The 24,265-nt window shown below is 50.8% G+C and overlaps 2 protein-coding genes and 1 long non-coding RNA gene across 3 annotated transcripts; all 3 read right to left on the bottom strand.

The window, feature by feature from the left end:
- Positions 1–373: 373 nt before the first annotated feature.
- LOC144738087 (uncharacterized) lies at positions 374–3,224 on the bottom strand. Its single transcript, XM_078620995.1, has 4 exons — positions 3,221–3,224; positions 2,781–2,883; positions 1,900–2,124; positions 374–896 (listed from the first exon to the last, which is right to left on the bottom strand). Exons 1-4 carry the CDS (start codon positions 3,222–3,224, stop codon positions 374–376), a joined length of 855 nt encoding a protein of 284 aa, XP_078477121.1.
- Positions 3,225–3,516: 292 nt separating this feature from the next.
- On the bottom strand, positions 3,517–6,540 carry LOC144738122 (uncharacterized). Its single transcript, XR_013589140.1, has 4 exons — positions 6,408–6,540; positions 5,594–5,675; positions 4,744–4,913; positions 3,517–3,557 (listed from the first exon to the last, which is right to left on the bottom strand). It is a non-coding gene; the product is annotated as an uncharacterized LOC144738122 (long non-coding RNA).
- A 1,109-nt stretch (positions 6,541–7,649) lies between these two features.
- LOC144738085 (dual specificity tyrosine-phosphorylation-regulated kinase 2-like) lies at positions 7,650–23,967 on the bottom strand. Its single transcript, XM_078620994.1, has 7 exons — positions 23,872–23,967; positions 13,383–13,464; positions 12,692–12,759; positions 11,068–11,149; positions 9,868–10,016; positions 9,294–9,430; positions 7,650–7,797 (listed from the first exon to the last, which is right to left on the bottom strand). Exons 1-7 carry the CDS (start codon positions 23,965–23,967, stop codon positions 7,650–7,652), a joined length of 762 nt encoding a protein of 253 aa, XP_078477120.1.
- Positions 23,968–24,265: the final 298 nt, after the last annotated feature.

Raw genomic sequence — 24,265 nt, 5'->3', positions numbered from 1 at the left:
TGTGGATCAATCAACTTTAAGGACAGTGCACATTATCAGAGTTATGTTCTTTTGTTTGTATTATGACTGCAGGTATTGCGGTCTATGCAAACATGACTCCTTGTAAAAAGGTGTCAGTTTTGTTGCCAGATAGAAGGGTAAAGAACCAATTATCAATAATGTAACTCTGAACAAAAATGTGAATAAATTAGGACGGTTTATTAAATGCATTGTATCCAAGGAAATATGTACAGCAATAGACAAAATATATACAGAAATAGACTAAAAATATTTACACTAATAGACTAAAAATGTGTATCACGGGGGGAGGGTGGGTGGTGTGGTGATAGCATTCGTGGTTTACACAAATGTACGACCACCACCACTACCACCCCTACTGTGGGGTGGACCGGCCACCGCACAGTAGCACGCGGCGGAGAAGTGAGCGTATTGCTCTCCCCACACGAGCCATGCACCCTCGCTTCTTATTCATTTCCTTCATCTCCTTTTCCTCCTCCAACTTCTCAAACACCTGCACCATCATCTCCTCCACTACCATATTTCCCCCCTTATCCGGCTCCTCCGTCTCCTCCGGCTCCTCCTCCTCCGGCTCCTCCTCCTCCGGCTCCTCTTCCGCCGTCTCCTCCGTCTCCTCTTCCTCCTCCACGTCCGTCACCTCATTCTCTAACTTCTCAACCTCCTGCACCATCATCTCCTCCACCACCATCTTCTCTTCCTCCACCATATTTCCCCCCTTATCCATCTCCTCCTCTGTCTCCTCCTCTGTCTCCTGATCCTGTTCCTCCGTTTTCTCTTCCTCCTCCACCTCAGTCTTTTGGTCTCCCTCATTTTCCACCACAACCTCTGTTTCCTCTTCAGAGGTCTGGGCAAGTGAGGTGGGCTGCACCGGTTTCACTCTGTGAAGACACACGCACGACACGACTCCACCTTTTGCTATGACAGAGATTGCAGTCACCTCCCCATCTCCCGTTGGTGTGGCAGATTAAACCGAGCTTAATAACAATGAAAAAAATTGAGTACGTTTCATGTCAGAGCTGTCATTCTGATGGGACAAGATTATCACGAAGGAATGTGCCACTGTGTCTCATACAGTCTGCTGTAGTGTCACAGTAGCAGGCAGCGTTGCTTTATAAATACAACTAAGTCATTTGTCATGATTTCTTTTTGTTTTCATGATATATTCTAATTGGGGAAAATATGACCCCTGGCACACAATGGCCTACTCGTTTTGAACGAACTTAGGGGAGATCTTCAACATCCACTGCAAAGGAGAGGGTGCATCATGTATTGACATCCTGTCATGGCAGTAATAACCATCAAGAGTGCTGCGGCTAGGGCCGCATCACCCATGCACGATTGTTGTAAAAATATCTGATGGTGATTCGTGTTAGATAAAGCTGCCCATCTTGACTTCGATGGCATCTCAGAGTGCTTTACAACGCAATGAGGCACTTACATATCACATCTTGCACCTCAACGCATTTTACGGTGAATGAAGGGTTAGATGGTGAAGATTTGGCCGCATGGTTATGTGGGCTCACCCACAAACCAATTATGGAAAATAAATCGGTCTACAGATGAATGTACACGTGGGGTAGGCTGGAATGCACTTGGGTTCTCCCCCCGTTCTGCATGGGTTTCCTCTGGGTTCAGCAGCTTCTTCCCCGAAACTGAACCCACAAATACAATACCACTGGTCTTGGATCAAAATCGACCTCTAAAGCACTCAATTGGGATCACACACAGCAACTTTGTTCCCTACTGCGAACAAAACTTGGCAGGGCCCTCTTGAATATTTTGTCTTGAGACTCAATGATGTTCATTCTGGGTAAACAAGCATAGTAATAATGATAAAAAAAATAATAAACACATACACAGGACACATGCAGAGTTGCTTACCGTGGCTCAGCGGCTCCAGACTTTGCATCGTATTCTACGGAGCCCTCTTCTCTGGATCTCAGCCCTATCAGGCCCTGCACACTGCTAGCAGCGGTGGTGGTAGCGGTGGTAATGGTGGTGCTGGTTGTGGCCGTGGCTGCCCCTTGATCATGGACCTCGGCCATGCCCTGAAGCCAACTGTGTGCGAGCGCCTGAGTGGGAGTCATCCGAAGATTTGGATCCCATCTGTTGAGAGGCACGCGGGGGCACACGTGGTGAGAGGCACGTTTCAAGGATTTACGTTTCTTCCCTTCTTCCACGAGGTCCAGGAATTTTCACCAGCAGCGGGGAGTACTCCACTGCCCAGTAGCCTAAAAATGCACTTAGCCTGCCACTGCCCATCTTTCATGGGCCTCCACAGACACCGATCTTGACACTGCTGGTACAGGTCATCGGCAGGTTCACTCAGTTCCACATCCTCCTGTACCACATCAGCTCCACCTCTTGTGATATGGCTCAGCGGTGACGACGTGACCCAGACGTACCATATTCTCCACATGTAGAGTTTTGTGATTCAAATTTTGGACTTTCGGATCAGACGAAGAAAAAAATGGGGGCCTATGGGTGTCTCTAACGATTACTTGAAGGAGAGTGACTGTTTTGAGAATCCTTGTGGGGAGGCGTGGGAGAGGGGAATGGGCAGGCAGGAGGTTGTCTTACTGTATCTACTGTAGGCAACAATGGACACAGTCCACCAACTCTGGGCCCAGGAGATGAGTAAGAATGAGAGGGTGGAGCTGGTGATCGATGGAGAGTGATCACCAATAATTTGGAGGAGATTGAGTGATGGGGAATCCTCGTGGGGGGCAGCAGGGGGAAGAGGGAGAGGAGGCAGTTCTTACTGGAGGCAGCGGCTGATAAAGTCCACAAACTCCGTGTCCTGGCTGTTGAGCACAGAGTGTAGTGGGAAGCTCCCCGGTAGGCTGTATGGTTTCTTCCAACCACCTGCAGGGGCCATGCACAGCGCAAGAGAGAGATATACATAGTTACAAACCACATCACTCACTCACTCACCCACCTATCCACCCACCCACTCGCCAACCCACTCACCTAACCAACCCCCCACGGCCTACTCAACAACAATAACCGCCATTTGTCACTCAGTGGCAGTGACATCACCATGGCGCTTGTACCAGGCTATGTGCACTTTAAGGCCACCTGAAGTGTCAAAAGCTCACTGGCAGGAGGTCATGGGACAGACTCCGGTACCATGGGTTGACTGATTGAGATGACTGGCTGTGGTAATTAAATTTAAGGTGGAGGGGTTACCAGCCTCTCGCACCCATTGGTCTCAGTGGTGGCTACAAGCCCCATGAGGGGAATTGCATGTTGAAATTGACCTTCCATCCCTTGGCAGTGCTTACCACAGCGTTACCGATCGGCACCACCTTTGAGGTAGGGTGTTGTTTTGCAACTTACCCCCGCCACCCCCTCACAGCCACGCACATGCCTACCCATCCATCTACCCATCCACCTACCAACCCTTCTACTCAGAAAAAAAAACATCACTCCGTTGGAATTACGCAATAACAGCCCCAAGCCACCCCTTTTAACTTACCAAAGTATATCAATCCGTAAGGAGCGGCACGTATGAAGTTTCTTGGGGGCACACCCAGCCTCTGCACACGGTTCAGACAAAGACAGAGGTCAATCATAAAGCCTCAGTAGACTGTTGGGGCAAGTGCTGTAAGCAGGTAGCAGCATGTATTGAGGCTGGAACTGTGGCACACGAGGGCATGGTTGATCACATCGCCCCAGGTACGTCACACACCAAACTAGGTACTTATTTGAAGCGGAGTTGATCTAGGAGAGGCCTCGGGACCAGTTCTGATAATTGAACCTCAGGGCGGTACCCCAGGGTACCATAGTTCCCCGGCTCTCGCATAATGTCCATGATGCAGTCATTTTTAGTCTGGTGATGGTCGGCGATGCGGTAATCGACTCATCTCAACGAGCTGTACACAATGCACTCTTAAAAGTTTAATTTTTCGAAAACGGATTTTTTAATGCTAATATTTGGTGTTTCGACATCGCGGAGTAGCACTGATTTCGCATTGATTGGTACCCCAGTCGCGGAGTTAAGTACACCCCTGGAAAAAAAGTGCCCCAGAAATAAAATATTTAATTGCCTCGGCCATTTTGTATTATTTGCTACCCTGGTGTACCACCATGAGGATCAATTGCTGCCACCGATGCTGGTGGTGGCAGTGGCCATGAGTGGGAATCAAACTCGGGTCTCTGCTGGGGTTTGTAGCACAGCGCGGTGCACTAACTACTGCACCACACATTCTATACACAAAGGCAAAGACAAATATCCCCCATATAGCTTTAACATACTTTTGGTCACACACATAGACAAGACAAACACGTGTACACACATGTACAAGACAGATCCCCGGTATAACCTAAACAGACTTGGGGCAAGTGATGTTAGCGAGGAGCACCTCTGAAGGCTGACACGCCACACGAGGGGGGTGGGTGGCCAACACCACTCCTGGCCGCCTTTTTCTCCCTAGTGGTGATGTTTACACTGCACCAAGTACTCATTGGAGTCTGAGTCGACCTAGGGGAGGCCCACGACCGGTTCAGATAATCGTCACGTGTTGGCTGAGAGCCAGAATAGAACTTGGGTCTCCAGGTTCGTAGCGCACCGTGTTAACCGCTACACTACCGTGTACACACATGTACAAGATACACATGTACACACACACGCACGTGTAAACACGCACACAGCACAAACAGCTATAATTCGCCAAATCACCATACGGCCCCCCCTAACCCACGAGCGGACATTGTGCGAAATACCTCCATGCAGGACAGAAGAAAATCGTCTTCGTTGTTGGGCTGGAATAATTGCTTTCCAGTGGCCATCTCTGCTACCATGCAGCCCAGTGACCAAATGTCGGCAGTGCAGGTTAAATCATAGCCCAGCAACATCTCCGGAGCTATGTATGGCAGGGCATCACCGTGTCTGGCTGCACAATCACAACAACAAAAAATACATGCACTGTGCTCGCTTAGCCTTTAACAGCATCGTCATCACACATGCAGTCACATAGATACGCACACACAGATGCTCACACACAGATGCCCACACACAGACACTCGCACAAAGACAGACATAGACCCCATACACAACGGACACACGCAGGACACTCAAACACATACACAGACAGACATAGGTATGCACATTTACAACAACCGCTATTCACCACGAAGTGGTGGTGACGTCAACATGGTGCTTGTGCCATGCTAGGTGTACTTGTAAGACGTGAAGTGTCGAAGGCCCACTGGTAGGTGGTCACCGGACAGACCCAGGTCCCATGGGTTGACTGAGATAACTGGCAGATGCACCAACTGTGTTCTCCACTGTGCCACCTCATTACATTTAAGCCGCCCGGTGCTCCGCTCAATGCTGTGAGGGAAACTGCCTCCAACTACCCAGCAGGGTCCCTCACAAGCCTCCTCCATAGAGGCTGATCTTGACACTGCTGGTACCAGTCATTGGCAAGTTCAATCAGCTCCACATCCTTCTGTACCACATCAGTCAATATGTTCTCTAGCCCGTGCAATGCCCGTTTAGCCCTATCTATCTGGCTGATCAAAAGCTGCTTGGGGATGCGGTGGCTGGGCACACGCAAATGAGGTCACTCACGTTGACTTCCCACAGTAAAGCTGGTCTTAAAATCCATGACCCTAATGGTGCCAGCCACGGTGTCTTTGACCATGATGTTGTTCTAGAAGAGAGGCAGAAGGGATTCACACACAGAGGTTATGTTGATAGAATTCAACCAGCAGTGGATCGATCATGTACCACAATACAGATTAAACAGGGGAATCAGAAGAGGTGGCGCGCTCTTTCCAAGCGTCAGTCACAGCGACAATCGCTGTTTTCTGACAGCTATCACTGGGGGTGCCCCTTTCAAGTTCGTTAAGATGAGAGATGCGAGTGGCTTACGCGTGTTAATAACTGAGATATTGTCGAAGTAAAAGGGGATGGTGCTATCGACAACTGATCACCATTGCTCCAACAGTAGAGCTGAATGAAGTGCACAGCTGTATGAGAGCCTGCTTATGAATCCCGAAAAATCATCGACAACGTGCATGGATTCTGTGATGCTTTCCACCATGCATTTGCCTTTCATAGTTTTCCATTCGCAAAATCGAAGCTGACGGGCAACCAACAGGTCAAAATACGCATTAGGTATATTTTTTGAAAATTGTCGTTTTAGCTCCGGTTCATGTCTCCCAAGTTTTGGCCAACGCCGTGATCAATGTGGCCAGTTTTCTCTGTGGTGAGACCCAATAGAGACATGCCTCTTCACCAAAGTCATAATTTATACGGATCATCTTCACCAGTTTTACTGTGACCCTGCCTCCTTCCAAATAGACACAGGCCTAACACATGAACCTTGTGAGGTACAACACGACTCTTCTCCAAAGACGCATTGAACACCATGTTCACTTACTGGCCTGATGGCTGCGTGGACGGCCTCCTTTAACTCCATATGCTTCAGGAATGTGAGGATTTCCCTGGTGTATGCTTTAATTAATGCCATGTCCAAGCCCCGGAGCCCTGCTTCTTCAATCACTTGCTGGAGACTCTCCCTGTGAGAGAGGCAGCGGCAGCAGCAACAACAACGACGTTTGTAGCATCAGTACCATCCTGCAATGCTATGCTCATTCTGATAAGAACAATAATACTATTGTCCATGCACGTTCATGACCGATATTATTATTCATCATTAATCCTGTTTGGGTTTAGGTCTATTTGCTGATAAACCAAATCAGATGGCACATCTGCCCACTTATATTTTGTATATTATATCGATTTATATTGCACCTTATTCCAGCATTTGTAAAAATTGTACATGCCATGATTGTGGTTTAGATAAAGAGTGGGGTTGTAAAAAGCAGAGGTGTGGACTCGAGTCATGTGACTTGGACTCGAGTCAGACTCGAGTCATGAATTTGATGACTTGCGACTCGACTTGGACTTGCATAACAATGACTTTGTCCCACCTCTGGTAAAAAGTGGTGGTGTGGTTATGGTGACAGGACAACATGCGACAGGTTAAGGAGGGGTTGTGGTACGCCTGCTTGTAGCTGTAGGGGTAGTGATAGAGATAATGATATTGATAGTTGTTGGAGACAGCCTGGTCCTAGCAGAAAGGGTAAGTGATAGGGGTAGTGATAGTGATTGGGGTAGACCTGATCTTAGCTGGGGAATGGGAGGAGGGTGCGTGCATCTTGCACATCCCTACTTATTTGAGGCTGAGACCTAGGGAAGGCCCAGGACCGGTTCAGATAATTGTCACTGGTGTTGGCCGTGAGTGGAAATTGAACCTGGGTCACTCGGTTTCTAGTGCAGCGTGCTAATTGTTACACTACCGCTCCCTTACTCATATTCTCCAGAACAGGGGGGGAGACACAAACTAAACACAGAAAAGCACCCGAGTTGAGAATCGAACCAAGGCCCTTCTCGCCGAGAGGCATGAGCGTCACCACTGCGCTGTCACCACCCTGCTGATGGAATGGGGTGTGGCTAGGTGAACAGGGGAAGGGTTGATAGAGAAAAGAGGAGGGGCCTCCAGTGCAACCACGTGTGTGTCCTGGTTGAGCCTCACAGACACAGGGCAGCGCCACGGTATTACAATGTGTCGATGGCACAAGTGTCAAAAGTAACCACGCTATGGAGGAACATGTGGTACCTACTTCAACCGCTCCAGCACGATGCAGTAGTGCCCTCTGAAAGTGAAATCATCCAGGACTTTGACGACATTGGAGTCCTGGTTATAGTCCTTGCGTTGACGTTCCATAGCCCTCTTGAGCCCCATCTCCAATATTTCATCCGTGGAGCTGCACAGAGGAAGTCCACAAGTTAATCACTTAGACTTGTGTAAAGGATGCCCCGAAGTAACGCCTATTCGGAAATAAATAAATACATATACATTCACTGGGTCTAACGGCTTTGTGAGTTTGAAGTGCTCCACTTTCATTACCGAGGAGCTATCACGGGAAAAGTGGCCGACATATGGCACACAATCGGATTTGAAGGTAGAGAGCCATTCAAATAGGATTGTACATATGTATGCTGAACTTCATTTGCACTGTACATAGCCAACCATGGTAATCGGAGATGCGTGGGAAGGACAACAAACTTAAGACGAACAGCAGTTCTAAAGAAATTTGTTTTCAATTTAGATTTAAAAGTACATAGTTTCAGTGACTTTCTAATATCGGAAGGAAGAGCGTTCCAGACGGCCACATAAGTGCATCTGAAAGCGTGAGATGCAGTGACCCTCTTTGTTCAAAGGCTAGCCAAAAGCCGCTGCAAAGATTGGTCGTCAGAGGAAACTTAATGCAAATAAGGGGATTAAATTGGGAGAGACTGAACAAATTAAGAGGGATTGGTGGTAGAGAACCATGGACAGTTCCAGAAAGGTTTGGGAAGAAGATAAAATTAGCTAGGGAGCAAAGGGGGTTTGGGGTGCTGCCTGAATAGAGTAATTCCCTGATGTGTGACTGTGATTAACTTGAGCCAGCTCCGAGCGTGGTCCAAGGAATGCTCAGGATTTTGTAGGAGCTGAACCTGTGCCGAGCTATGGCTGAGCTGCTCAAGCATATTTAATAGCAGCCAAGTGACTCAAGCCAGAGCCTAAGACTGAGAGTTCGAGGCTGAGCTAGAGCTGAGCCAAGGCTCTGAATGTGGGTCTCATTTTGCAAGGCGAGCACAACTCAGGAAGGCGCTATGTTTCACTGACAGAGTCTGCAGTAGTTGCACAGTTGGCGCCAATGTTATTTATAATCACAGTAGTTGAATCATGTGGAGGTGATTTTTCAGTATTGGGATGTTTGGTCCAATACCAGTTACACTGTATGTGTTTTTTAAGCTTGAGGAAGAAACTGAAACCATTAAACAAAACTATTTTAAATTTTACTAGGTAAGGCCCACTGACCTATATAGCTATTTTCTAGAGGCGACATGGCCATAGATGATAGCTTCACCAAGTGGCTGATCACGTTATAGCAGCCAAATACTCTAAACGCCTGTTTCTAAATGTAGAGTAAAAAACTGGAGGACCCGAAGAAAATCCATGCTGCCACGGGGAGATCACTACAAATATATAGGTGTCATTGAACCCACGACCTCCTGCATACCAGGCGAGGGAGTTAAAATCTCGCCATGAGAAACTGGAGAACGTGGAGGGAACCAATACAGAAGAGATGGCGAACATACTAATTCTACACGGGAGGGCGCCCAATTCAGGAGTCGAACCCAGGCCCACTTCTCGCTGTGAGGCACGAGTTTCACTTCCACATGGCCTCATTGCGGTGCCTCTGTGGAGTCTTACCTTAAGGGTGTGACCAACATCTTCACGACCACGATGTTATTTGTCTTGTGGTCACGACACTCGATGACCTGGCCTTGATCTCCCACCACAATTGTCTTGAGCACCTCATAACGGTAGTTGAGGTGCACATGTGGGTCCTGAGCGACAATCAAACAGAGGTCAGGGGTGAGGGCACCAACTCCATCATCAACACTCATTCACCCCCCCTGTTAATTCAGTGCTCGGTTGGACAGGAATGTCGCGGTACAATTTAATAACCTGATTCACAGTTGTGACGAACTGAAGCATGATACATTTTCATTGTGTGTGTGTGTTGGTAGGAGAGAGAGCTCTGTCATGCTGTCTGATAATTGTGTGCAAGGACACTGCACGTCATCACGCAGTGAGTGATTATACTGTGTGAAGATACTGCGTGTGATGATGCTGTGCATGATGAAGATGATAATGAGGCCTGAAGTAGCAATCAGGGCAGCTGCCCTAGTTGCTACTTCAGGTGTAATAACAAGAAACCACGAACCCTGCTACTGCTGGGTTATGTGACCACCCCAATTAGGTGTTTTGTTGTGAGTCTCACCAGAATGTAATTATGCTCTTCGTCGTCGTAGCCATAGTTATTGGTGCCCCGGGAATCGTTGTGGAACGTATAGTACCAGATGTCTTTCATGGCGGCAAGTTCTGCCTTCTCTCGGCGAGTTAGTTGAGGGCCAATAAGACCCAGGATTTCTGCGGACATGAGAAAAACAATAACTGTAAGTGATTTCGATTTAAAGCTTTCGTGACTGCAGGGATTCATCTTCTTGGTTCTTTCGGTAAAGTCACGTAGAAGGGAAATAATAAAATAATAAAAAGACAGCGTCTTTCCGACAGACCTGTTCTTCACCTGAGGACGGCTGCTTGCGTTGTGCCCGAAACGTCGTGAGAATTGTATTTTATTATGTTGTATTTTTATTATTTCCCTTCTACGTGACTTTACCGAAATAACCTAGAAGAAGAACTGTACGTAATATTTTATCATCGAAGCGCGTTTTATATAGGACAGCCTCACTCAGTCTCAAGACTCCTTTTCAGGAGGTTCCTGCAGATCTTTTGCAGAATGGGAGCAGTGCTGGTGCTGATATGTGTGATCCTAAGTTGAGGAATTTGTCAGGTAAATATTTCAGGATTGGAATGTTTTGGCCAATACATTGTGTGGTTATTTTTGTAGCGATGGGATGAAACTGGGATACCCATATGCCCACACACACACTCACACACACTCTCACTCCCTCACGTTCTTCAGAACTGGGGAAGAATATAGAAACTACACACAGGAAGGTGCTCGAATCAGGAATCAAACCCAGGACCTTCCTGGTGTGAGACACGAGTGTTGCCGTTATGCTTACACCCTGCCACGTAAAGTTGTGATGCCACACTGGCTAATGTGGCTATTGATGTGTTTTTGTTGTTACAGTACTGAGGCCAGTGCATAGATAATCATCAGTTTGTAGAAAGTCTGGCAGACTAGGATTGAACAATTATTGTAACCATCATGTGAGAAAAGAGATCAAAGTAAATATTGGAGTTCTAGTTAACTCCAAACTCTAGCTTCCAAAAGAACGACTGCTAGGCTCTACATTATCACTCTCACTGTACCAGTCATTCAGCTGCTAATCAGAAGAAAAATACATATCCCCCCCATGCAACATGGCCACCTTGACATCATCCATGCAACATAGTCGACATGACATCACCCCTGCAACATGGCCACTGTTACGTCTCACATGACTATTATTACCTTTGGGTGATCTTCTCCGGATGGAGGCAGTAACCACAGTGTCGCAAGACCCGCCATTGCTTCCACCTTCAGCGTTGCTCATCTACACAAAGACAAAGGTTCCCCACATAGGATTCAACAAGGTGTTGAGTTAAGTGCAGTAGGTGAGTACTGAGCAAGCACCGATGATATCTGGGCTCCACATTCAGGAGGGTCCTGCTGATAGTTCAAAGTTAATGTGCAAGTTTATTGATGGGCTACGTGATTTATTGGTGTGGCTGAGGACTGCTTTGTTGTTGTTTTTGCTGCCTTTCCCAATATTAAATCTTGACTTAAAACTTTCGTGACTGCAGGAATTCATAATCTTTGGGTCTTTCCGTAAAGTCACGTAGATAGGCTCAAATTAAAAGAAAAAACGTGACGTTTCGATCACAACACAAGCGATCGTCATCAGGAAGAAAACAGAGGGGGAAAGCTGCTAAAAACAGACTTCTTTAAAAGTTCAAATGGGTGCAAGCCCAAGGGTCATAAACGAAGTGGGCGGGGCTAGTGATGTTAATGAGAAATTAGCATGTTAATGTAAGATCGGAGAGTGGCCTCCACGGCGAGCACGCTGAGGTGGCTATGTTAATGTGAGAGATTAGCATGTTAATGTAAGATCGCAGAGCCGACGGTACGTGGCTACACCCATTTTAAACCTTTAAAACAGTCTGGTTTGAGCAGTTTTCCCCCTCTGTTTTCCTCCTAATGACGATCGCTTGTGTTATGATTAAAACGTCGTCATTTTTTGTTAATTTATTTTTAATTTGAACCTATCTACGTGACTTTACCGAAAGACCTAAAGAATATGGTTTCCCAATATTGATAAATAAGACTTGTATAATTAATTATTGATTGAAAGTTACTGACTTGCTTTCCATTTTTCTACTTTGCACTCCTATTTTATATTGTTTGCTGTTGTAACTTGCTGACCCTCCCATACTGGACATCTGTGAAAACAAGCTTCGTAGGTCATTGGATTCTTACAGTCTAAATAAAGATTCTGATGTCAAATCTCAGCATTGGGATGTTTGTCTGATATCAAGATGCTACACCTGGATTTGCATTGAGACAGAAAGAGGAACACGTGGATTGGAAGACACACAGGTTAATGGGATCATTCAAAATGTTAACAAAACTGAGTGGGGCTGGGCCAGGACACGCCACGGCCAGAAGGGGGATGGTGATGGTTGATTGGTTGATCGTTAAGAATAATAACGAAGTGACAGCCAATAACGGAGTGGCAGGAACGCATCTGAGAAAACGTCCGCCATCGAGATGGAGCTATGAAATAGTATCATAGAATGCAGAGCATGCGCTGGCCAGATTATTCCATCGCTAGATTGTGAGAGGTGCCAGTGGCTCGATGAGGGAGGCCTTCATCCAACAGTGGATAGATAAGACTGCTCTAAATGTTTATACATAAACAGGCAGGTACACAGACAGGATCTCAGAAATACATTCTGATAGAAACACACACATACACACGGGTAGGCAAGCAGATGCACACCCAGGTAGACAGCTAGGCAACAGGCACATGGATGGAGAGTGGAGAACACACGTTCACCTCATACTTCACCGCGCGAGTCGAGGGACCCACACTTACTTCCATGGCAGCGACTTGCAGAGCAGCGTTGTGTACAGAGCTCACGTCGTTCCTCGCGTCGTCCGGGTCTGCGTGGAGAGCGGGGGAGAGAGGAGAGGGTCACGCAGAGTCGAGGGTGTGTGACGTAACTGGTTCCCATGTCACAACACGAATCAGGTCACAGCACGGACTCACATCATCAACACCGACTCTGATCAGCACGGTTGGCTATGTACTGTGCGAAAGAAGTTCAACATACATACATATATCACCATGAACCCACATGAATAACATGGGTTGCCTCATCAATACGGACTGACATCAACACGAACTCATATCATCAGCACGGACTCAGAACATCGCCACGAATCCACAGAAACAACATGGACTCACTTCATGACCATGAACCTACGTAAATATCATGGACTCGTATCATCAATACGGACTCATACACTCAACATGAAACCACATCATCAGCAATAACCCACAATCGGCACGAATCCACGTCACCAACACAGGCTCACATCTTCACCATGAACCCACATCATCAACACTGACTCACATCTTCGCCATGAACCCACATCAACACAGACTGACACCCTCACCGCGAACCCACGACACGGACTCACACCCTCACCGCGAACCCACGACACGGACTCACACCCTCACGGCGAACCCACGACACGGACTCACACCCTCACATAATCCTCACCTCGTCGAGTCTCGCTCCGATGGCTTAAGCTGCTGGACGATGTCGTCTCTCCGCGCCTCTCGATCGCCGCCTTTCGTCCAAACTGCCAGAGGCACGTGGGGGGCGGGCCCAGGAAACCACGCCCTCCGTGACGTAGCAGTCCGGAGCTCCTCCCCCTCAGCACCTTCCCCCCCCCGATGCCCCCCTCCCTCCACTAATACCTCCACGAAAACAGACCACTACTAACACCACCACTAACAACCCCACCACCAATAACAACCCCACCACTACTAACAACCCCACCACTAACAACAACACCACGAACACCAGTACTAACAACAACCCCACGACCACACCACCACGAACACACCACCACCACGAACACACCACCACCACGAACACACCACCACTAACCCACAGCGGGGATCCACTCCTCAGCTGATCTCCACTCGCGGCTGCTGCTGCTGCTCTCCGCACCTCTCTACCGCCGCCTTTTGCACAAACTGCCAGAGGCAAGTGGGGGCGGGGCCAGGAAACCACGCCCTACATGACGTCACTATCCCTCAACTTCTCCCCCCTCCAGCCCCCTCCCCCCATACCCCCTCCCCCGCTTCTACTTCCGCTTCCGCCGGGGCGAGTGGCGCCAACTTCTGAAACGGTTCGCTGTCTGGGCCTCCTCAGGGTCGACTCAGCCTGAAGGTGAGAACCTCGCATGGTGTGGACACCTCAGCAGTGGTGGGGGAGAGACAAAGGCGGTCCACAGCCGCAAGCTTCTAAACAGCTGCTGGGCTCGCGGCATCGGTTCAAGCAGAGCCCGGCTCTGCTGCTGCTGATGAGGCACTGAAGGTGGAAACCGGCCCAGAGTGGCGCTCGAGTTGAGCCATTGCTGCTGATGAGAGGCACTCCCAGACGGCCGTACGGCTGATGGGATGAGTCAAGGAGACTTTGCTTCATCTCTGCACGGAATGATTTATTGTGGAGGCCAATCGCCTGCTGGCGGAATGGGCCTCCACTAGAGGCCGCTAAGTAGGGTATTTGGTCTATTCTTCCACGCTGATCTACACGTGTTGGAGCAAGGTGAGCGTACCCGCCCTTTACCCCACCACGTGCGGCAGAGGTGCAGGTTCCATTCCATCGCCCACACACCCACCCACCCACCACTCTCACCCATCGACTCACCCACACAGTGACACGCGGAGACACACAGGGACATAGAGCCTTGACACAGTGGTTGTGTCGGTGGTGTGGGAGTAGCAGGATCAATGTGGTTGTTGTGGTGGTTTTGTTGCTTGTTATGGTTGTGGTGGTTGAGGTTTTAGTTGTGGTTTAGGTGGTTATGTTGGTTATAGTGCTTTTGGTTATGGTTACGTGTGGTTGTGTAGGTGGTGGATATTATAGTTGTGGGGGTTATATTTTTTGTGGCAATAGTTGTGTACGTGGTGGTTGCGGTGGTCATGGATATAGTTGTTATAGTTGAGGTCGTGGTGGTTGTAGTTATAGCTATGGTGGTCATGTTATGGTTTTTGTGGTTATGGTTGTGGTTATAATTGTGATTGTTGTTGGTGGTTGTTGTGGTCAAAGTTGTGATGGTTATGTTATGTTTTTGTGGTTATATTTGTGATGAAGGTGGTTATGTTGGCTGTCATGGTCGTTTATGTATGTGAAGTATTGGAAAATGACGGCAGGAAACTCCTTGACGGGAACACACTTCTTTTATTAAATCTTGACTTGTAACAATACAACGCGTGGCCTCTCTTCTTCACAATGCGGTCACCATACAATGGTACAACTCGTGACCTCTTCTTCTTCACCCTACGCTTCTCTTGACTCTCTTAGATTCTGTGCTGCTGGCTCTCTGTGCCTCGTGTAGACTCCGCGCCTCGGCTACACTCCTCTCTCGCCTCGTGTAGACTCTGCGCCTCTGCTACACTCTCCACTCGCCTCGTGTAGACTTTGCATCTCTCTCTCTGGCTACACCGTATGCATACTCGGCTCGTGTAGACCTTCCTCTCTCTCTGGCTACACCGTATGCATACTCGGCTCGTGTAGACCTTTCTCTCTCTCTGGCTACACACTATACATCACTCAGCTCGTGTAGACCGTTCTCTCTCTCTGGCTACACACTATACATTACTCAGCTCGTGTAGACCGTTCTCTCTCTCTGGCTACACACTATACAGTACTCAGCTCGTGTAGACCGTTCTCTCTCTCTGGCTACACACTATACAGTACTCAGCTCGTGTAGACCGTTCTCTCTCTCTGGCTACACACTTATACCTTACTCTCCTCTACTCTCCATTACTCTCCTCTCCGGGCTCTATCTCTGCACCTTCGTCTTCATTCTTAGATGGTTCCACTTCTCCCCCCTGCTCCTCTGTGCATCACCTTATATACCTCTTCTTCCCGGGAGACGGAGCGGATGCGGACCTCAACGTCGGCACCGCTCCTCAGTTACCCAATCCCCACGCGCTATCTCTACGATCCGGTTCCGCTCAGCGCGTGTTTCCACTCCCCGACCAATCACACCGCGCTGCTACCCGATCACTCCCTCTGGGCGCGTCACCGGCACACAGCCAATCAGCAGCACTACCCCCACCCGCGCACTGACGCCTGCTCCTCCCCGTCAGCGCGCGTCACCACACACACACCCGTACATACGCGCTGGCACACGACGTATACACCCAGCGCGTATCACCACTACATCACCCCCTCCCACATAGCTCGCAGCCGGCCCGGCTGCTAACAACAACCAACCGCGACGATAAAACGACAACCAACAAAAAAAACCCGTAACCCCCCCGAGTGTGCCCCGTAACATAACAACAACAACAACAAGAATAACTATGTACAGATTGACAATGAACACGAAAAGTCAACAATAACACGATACGAGCAAATTCCAAAAAACGAACGCGCCCCACGTCCCTGCGACTACACGCAGTGACGAGGCGCTCCAACTGCCCCGACTCCTCACGAGGCAGGTCATGCAAAGTAGCACGACCTGGCGCGAGTCCGTCTGGCTGGTCCGTCGTATGGGGCGGGACACTGACGACCGTCCGGCGGTTCCGGCTGCTCCAGACGGCGCGGAACGGGCCTGAAAGGGCCGGCCCCGCCGCGGAGATCCGGCCGCCGGTGATCGGCAGCTGTCAGTTCCGAGACACCTGGGAGCAGATCAGGCGAAAATACGTGTGGATCAGGCAGAGACATTTCCCCCTCTGGGTCGCCGGTCACGTCACACGCCCGGCCATCACGACACAAGGGGAGGCCATATGGAGGCGAGAACGGTTTCAGTCGGGAGGGGTGAACGTACCAACGGCGCTTTCCCCACTTTATCTGAACGCACTGGGGCCGTGCAACGCGCACGACCTCCACGGGTCCCCTCCACGGTCTCAACAATTTAGGCGACGTAGCCAAGGGTGCCTGAGGGCAATGCAGCCAGGCCCTGTCACCTGGTTTCCATTCGTGCATGGACACCTTCCTTGCCCGCAACCGTTCATTAGCAATTTGGCGAGCCCGCGAATGAAGCCGTGCGGCCTCCCTCGCCTCTGTCAGCTTGTGAATATTAAACTTAATATGTTCTGCCAAATTAGAATTAGTTCGTGGAGCGGACAGGCCAAGTTGCGTTTCCATTGGCGGGTCAGCTTCCCGACCGTACATCAAATAGAATGGGGAAAACCCCGTAGCTGCATGGGGGGCCATTCTATACGCGGCAAGGACTCCCGGGACCTGCAGGTCCCAATCTACATGTGCCTCGCACACCTGCTGGCACAGCATGGAAGTCAAAGTTTTGTGGAGTCTCTCCACCATCCCGTCTGTCTGCGGGTGGTACGGGGTGGTACGCACCTTCTTGGTACCCAACAGATCGCACACCTCTTGCAACAATTTACTCGAAAATTTTTTACCTTGGTCGGTCAGCAGGCGTTCGGGAGCCCCCTTGTCCAGGACATAGCCCTGGACGAAGGCATCCGTCACAGCCGCTGCCGACTGGTTAGCGAGAGGCCACGCCATAGGCCATCGGGTAAAGTATTCGACCCCCACTAACAAATATTTATTCCCTCTCGGCGTGACTGGGAAGGGCCCCAAAATATCGAGTGCAACGAGCTCGTTGGTACGCGAGACCTGAATAGATTGCAGCGGTGGATTGGCTGCCACGGGCGGTGGTTTACGCCTGGCGCACTCAACGCACCCCTTCAGAATATGTACCACATCACTTCCCATTCCCGGCCAGTAATAGTCACGCTGAAGCAGGGCAAGCGTCTTGTTAACTCCCAAGTGCAAGAGGCGTTCGTGTGCCGCCAAGACAACCCTCCCCCTCACAGCGGAAGGCACCACGAGTGCGTTCCGCCGGGACAAACTGTCCCATCTCAATAACACGCCCTGCTCAAGTACATAGGAGCCGGTACGCTCCTGGTCCCCCTCGGGACCCCCAACCTTGCGGCGCAATGCTAGCAGCGAGCTGTCCGCCATCTGGAGGCGGCCCCATTCGCTGAGCGACAGCGAGAGCAGCGAGTCCCGACCCTGAGAGGCAGTGGAATCATCCACGATCGGTGCGCCCGCTGTCGCAGCCAGTGCCCCCATCTCCCCCGCAAGCGTCGGTTTACAGCGCGCCGATCCCGACAAACACGCGCATTCATCACAAGGCAACAAGCGCGACAAGCAATCGGCATTTGTGTGTCGCAACCCCTTACGGTACGTAGTCGTAAACTGATAGTCCTGGAGGACTTCCAACCAACGCGACAACTGGCCCGAGGGCTGGGCGACCCTCAATGAATACTGTAGCGCCGCGTGGTCCGTTCGGACTGTAAAGTGACGACCATAGAGATATGGCCTAAACTGCTGCACAAAAAAAACAATGGCAAGCAGCTCGCGACGGGTGACACAGTAGCGCTGCTCCGCCGGAGACAACACCCTACTACCGTAGGCGACAACTCTTTCGACACCCCCAACGACTTGGGATAGCACCCCCCCAATGCCCGTGTTGCTAGCATCCGTGTCCAGCAAAAAGGGACTGGCAAAATCGGGATAACACAAGGGTGGGGCACCCACCAAGGCGTCCCGGAGGGAGCGAAACGCGGCCTCCTCCTCCGGTCCCTATTTGAACTTCACTCCCTTCGCCGTTAGAGCGTGCAAGGGTTTTGCAATAGTGGCGAAGTGCTCAACGAACCGCCGATAATAAGAAGCAAACCCGATGAAACTACGCACGTCGGAAACGGACGTAGGTGTCGGCCACGAACCGACACAATCCGTCTTCGCGGGATCGGTGGAGATCCCCGAAGAATCGACAATGTGACCCAAGTATCTAACCGACCTACGAAGGAGGTGACATTTGGCCGGTTTAAATTTCAACTTAGCCGATCGCATTCGCAAGAACACCCCTCTCAATCGCCGGAGGTGTTCTTCAAACGTTTTACTGAAAACAATGACATCGTCCATATAAATCAAGCATGTATCCCACTGCAAGCCCGACAAAACCAGCTCCATAAGTCGCTGAAACGTCGCTGGAGAGGAGTGAAGTCCCATGGGTAACCGGTTAAACTGGAACAGCCCCCCTGGAGTCCGAAATGCTGTCTTAGGTTTCGACTCTTCGTCGAGCGGCAACTGCCAAAACTCCGATAACAAATCAAGAGTCGAAAAATATCGCGCACCAGACAATGCATCGAGGGACTCATCCATCCTGGGGAGCGGATACGCGTCAGCCACAGAGATCTTATTCAGGCGACGGAAATCAACGCAGAATCGCAGGGACCCGTCCTGCTTCTTAACCAGCACAATAGGCGCTCCCCACGGGCTAGAGGAGGGCGAAATAATATCGGCTTCTAGCATATCGTTAACAGCCGACTGAACATGTTCCTTCTCCACGGGACTCAGTCGGAAGGGATTTAGCCTGACCGGCGCCGCATCGCCCGTTTCAATGTGATGGTGCAACAAATCCGTGCACCCAATGTCATACTTATGTTTACTGAATACATCAGAGAATTCAATGAGCAACTCGCGCAGCGCACCCAACTGCGCCGCCGACAAATCGTCCGAGGCGGCACATAGCGAATGGACCCACTCAAGGTCTTCCCTTGGCTCAACGTTCCGCGCGGGGCTCGAGCCCACCTGCGCAACCAACCCATCATCCACAGGGACCTGCGCCGCGTGAGCCAGCACGGTGCCCTGCGGAATGACAGCTGGTCGCGACCCCGCGTTCAAAACCATCACAAACGGATCCCTGTCAGCCCGCACCAAAGTGTGAGCCACCGATAAATCAAGACCCCCGACAGCCTTGTTAGAAGGACCCAAAAGCATACTTTGTCCCGAAGCCTCCCTCACCCATGGTTTCCGCAACCGGAGGGGAATCAACATCTGTGAACCCGGGGGCACTTGCACTGTCTGCGTCGCCACCGCTTGTATCGTAGCGCACGCCGTCCGAATGTCAGTAGGGCCCGTCAAAAATGAAATCCGGCGACCCGATGGCAGTTCAATGCATCGTTGATCGATAAGAATTTTAATAGGCATTTTAGCCAAAAAATCAGTGCCCAAAAGACACGGAACTGCCAAAGAAGACGAAACGAAAACGGGTCCCGACAATTTGATATCTCCAATGCAAATGGACGCCCTAACCTGACCGATAATGCCCAACGATCCCCCATTAGCGGCGTAAAATGGCACATCCACTGGAAGCAGCGGACGACATTGGACTGGAAGAATATTATAAATGAGGTCCGATATAATAGTTGCCGATGCCCCCGTGTCCACTAACACCCTAATCTCAACCCCATCAATAGATCCCGTAACAACGGACGAACCCGCCGAAGCAGCCACAATTCTATGCCCCAATTCCGCCCATTCAATGTCTCCCTGGTCCCGGCCGAACCCCCCTCGCCGAACCGAATCCCCGAACCTTAACCGGCCCTCCTCCGCCGCAACGCGGCGTCCCATGTGTGCCGAATAAACAGGCCGAGCGTGTGAGGTGCCGCGACTTGCCGGGGATTGTAGAGATGACTTGGGCTCTCGGTCGTCGTCCAGCCGAGCTCCCATGGCGCGCTGCCGCGGAGCGCGGCACCCGGACGCCACGTGGCCCCGGAGGCCGCAGTTATAGCACGTGACGAGGGTCGGAGTAGATCTTGGTTGCTCCGACTTTCGGCCCGATCGCAGAGGCGACCGGGCCCCCGGCCTCCAGTCCCCTGGTCGTCCCGTGGCGAACGCCTCCTCTCGTGGGCTGACGACTTGGGGTTCGGCGACCACCAAACCCGGGGCTGCGACGACAGCAGCGTTGCAACCAACGCCTTGCTTCCGTTGTAGGGCCTCGTGCGCTTGAATACTCGTGGCGACTCTCAAAGAAGAAATATCAATCTCGTCAGCTGTGTTGATAGGGACCCCCAGGTCCTGTGCCAACTTGAGCAGCTGCTCCAAAACCATCGCGTCTTGGCCCTCCTCGTCCATCCGAGGGAACGCAGCATCAGCAAGAGCCAGCAACGCCGTGCGATAGGCCAGCGCGGTCTCCGTGGCCGCTTTCCGTCTTGCGTAGAACTGATGGCGGCACGTAGAGGGAGGTCCGTAGACCCTGGCCAACAAACCCAGCGCATCCTTCAGCGTGGAGCGGTCCGACTTCCGTGCAGCCCTGAAGGCCGCGAGCGCATCGTCGTCCAGCATGGCGGGCAATGCCCGCAGCGCCGTAGCATCGGACCACGCTGACATCTCTTGATGCGCCAAAAACCTTCGCTGAAATTGGCCCCAGTCTCCGCCTTCCGCCTTGAAGGCTGACAACGTGGGCAGGCGCTGCTGAAAAATGAAGTCATCCGCCTCGTGGTTCCTCTCCGCCTCTCCGTCGGTGTGTAAGATGGCGGCTCCAGCAGCAGACGTAAAATGGCGGACCCCCTCGCGCGCTGATGACGTCGATGCGCGCGCTTGGGAACCCACCACCACGTGGCGCTCGCCGTTCCCGCCAAAAGTAGGCCCAGGCGCAATGGCGGGAATCCCCCATTCGTTTTGGCGGGAATCTGCGGGGCGACCTTGTAAAATGTCCCCCACCGTCCCCGCTCCTCCCGACGAGCTGATCTCCGCCAAGATAGACGCGGCGGCGAGCAGCAGCTCCGCCAGTCGGGAGTGCGCCTCACGAAGCCCGGCGTCGGTCCCCGGTCGCTCGGCCGGCGCCGTCGACGGATCCTGTAGCGTGGGCAAGTCCTCCTCCTCACCCCCCGCCACCAGCGGCCCCGAGTCGTCCAGGTTTTCCTCGCGGTCAATCCCGTGGGTCCTACGGGTCTTCCTTGTCTCCATGCTTGGAAGCCCGTTTCACTTCTGACGCCAGATGAAGTATTGGAAAATGACGGCAGGAAACTCCTTGACGGGAACACACTTCTTTTATTAAATCTTGACTTGTAACAATACAACGCGTGGCCTCTCTTCTTCACAATGCGGTCACCATACAACGGTACAACTCGTGACCTCTTCTTCTTCACCCTACGCTTCTCTTGACTCTCTTAGATTCTGTGCTGCTGGCTCTCTGTGCCTCGTGTAGACTCCGCGCCTCGGCTACACTCCTCTCTCGCCTCGTGTAGACTCTGCGCCTCTGCTACACTCTCCACTCGCCTCGTGTAGACTTTGCATCTCTCTCTCTGGCTACACCGTATGCATACTCGGCTCGTGTAGACCTTCCTCTCTCTCTGGCTACACCGTATGCATACTCGGCTCGTGTAGACCTTTCTCTCTCTCTGGCTACACACTATACATCACTCAGCTCGTGTAGACCGTTCTCTCTCTCTGGCTACACACTATACATTACTCAGCTCGTGTAGACCGTTCTCTCTCTCTGGCTACACACTATACAGTACTCAGCTCGTGTAGACCGTTCTCTCTCTCTGGCTACACACTATACAGTACTCAGCTCGTGTAGACCGTTCTCTCTCTCTGGCTACACACTTATACCTTACTCTCCTCTACTCTCCATTACTCTCCTCTCCGGGCTCTATCTCTGCACCTTCGTCTTCATTCTTAGATGGTTCCACTTCTCCCCCCTGCTCCTCTGTGCATCACCTTATATACCTCTTCTTCCCGGGAGACGGAGCGGATGCGGACCTCAACGTCGGCACCGCTCCTCAGTTACCCAATCCCCACGCGCTATCTCTACGATCCGGTTCCGCTCAGCGCGTGTTTCCACTCCCCGACCAATCACACCGCGCTGCTACCCGATCACTCCCTCTGGGCGCGTCACCGGCACACAGCCAATCAGCAGCACTACCCCCACCCGCGCACTGACGCCTGTTCCTCCCCGTCAGCGCGCGTCACCACACACACACCCGTACATACGCGCTGGCACACGACGTATACACCCAGCGCGTATCACCACTACATATGTGTAGGGAGCGGGAGTTGCGGTCAACACGCCGCGCTACAAACCCGTGGACACATGTTCGATTCCCGCTCACGGCCAACACCAGTGACGATCATCTGAACCAGTCCAGGGCCTCCCCTACGTCGACTCTGCCTCAAATGAGTACCTGTTGCTGTGTGTAATAAACATCGCCACTCGGGGTGAGTTTGCAGTCTCCAGCCAGCCAGAGAATCAGCAGCCACAGATTTTCGAATAAAACCTTGTTTCGGTTTGATCCACCGAACAATATCCATTGACCACACCACAAGTAAAGCAATAATGTAACTCTGAACAAAAATGTGAATAAATTAGGACGGTTTATAAAATGCATTGTATCCAAGGAAATATGTACAGCAATAGACAAAATATATACAGAAATAGACTAAAAATTTCGATTTAAAGCTTTCGTGACTGCAGGGATTCATCTTCTTGGTTTTTTCGGTAAAGTCACGTAGAAGGGAAGTAATAAAATAATGTAAATAAAACATAATAAAATTAAACAATTCTCACGACGTTTCGGCCACAACGCAAGCAGCCGTCCTCAGGTGAAGAATGAGACACTTCAAGCTAGGAACTTACATATAAGCTGGGTTGGGGGTGGTAGAAGAGCGCCTTAACAAAAAGAATGTGCATATCAAGATGAGTTTAGCATATACATGGGAAATGCGCAGGGGGCGGGGGGGCTTCAAAGTGCGTGGGCATGGTATGACTTTGAAGCCCCCCCGCCCCCTGCGCATTTCCCATGTATATGCTAAACTCATCTTGATATGCACATTCTTTTTGTTAAGGCGCTCTTCTACCACCCCCAACCCAGCTTATATGTAAGTTCCTAGCTTGAAGTGTCTCATTCTTCACCTGAGGACGGCTGCTTGCGTTGTGGCCGAAACGTCGTGAGAATTGTTTAATTTGATTATGTTTTATTTTTATTATTTTATTACTTCCCTTCTACGTGACTTTACCGAAAAAACCAAGAAGATAGACTAAAAATATTTACACTAATAGACTAAAAATGTGTATCACGGGGGGAGGGTGGGTGGTGTGGTGATAGCATTCGTGGTTTACACAAATGTACGACCACTACCACCCCTACTGTGGGGTGGACCGGCCACCGCACAATAGCACGCGGCGGAGGAGTGAGCGTATTGCTCTCCCCACACGAGCCATGCACCCTCGCTTCTTATTCATTTCCTTCATCTCCTTTTCCTCCTCCAACTTCTCAAAAACCTGCACCATCATCTCCTCCACTACCATATTTCCCCCCTTATCCGGCTCCTCCGTCTCCTCCGGCTCCTCCTCCTCCGGCTCCTCCTCCTCCGGCTCCTCTTCCTCCTCCACGTCCGTCACCTCATTCTCTAACTTCTCAACCTCCTGCACCATCATCTCCTCCACCACCATCTTCTCTTCCTCCACCATATTTGCCCCCTTATCCATCTCCTCCTCTGTCTCCTGATCCTGTTCCTCCGTTTTCTCTTCCTCCTCCACCTCAGTCTTTTGGTCTCCCTCATTTTCCACCACAACCTCTGTTTCCTCTTCAGAGGTCTGGGCAAGT

Source organism: Lampetra planeri, chromosome 77, assembly GCF_965212315.1.
Source record: "Lampetra planeri chromosome 77, kcLamPlan1.2.h2, whole genome shotgun sequence".
In the NCBI taxonomy this organism is placed as follows: domain Eukaryota; kingdom Metazoa; phylum Chordata; class Hyperoartia; order Petromyzontiformes; family Petromyzontidae; genus Lampetra; species Lampetra planeri.
This window is presented reverse-complemented; position numbering and strand designations above follow the sequence as displayed.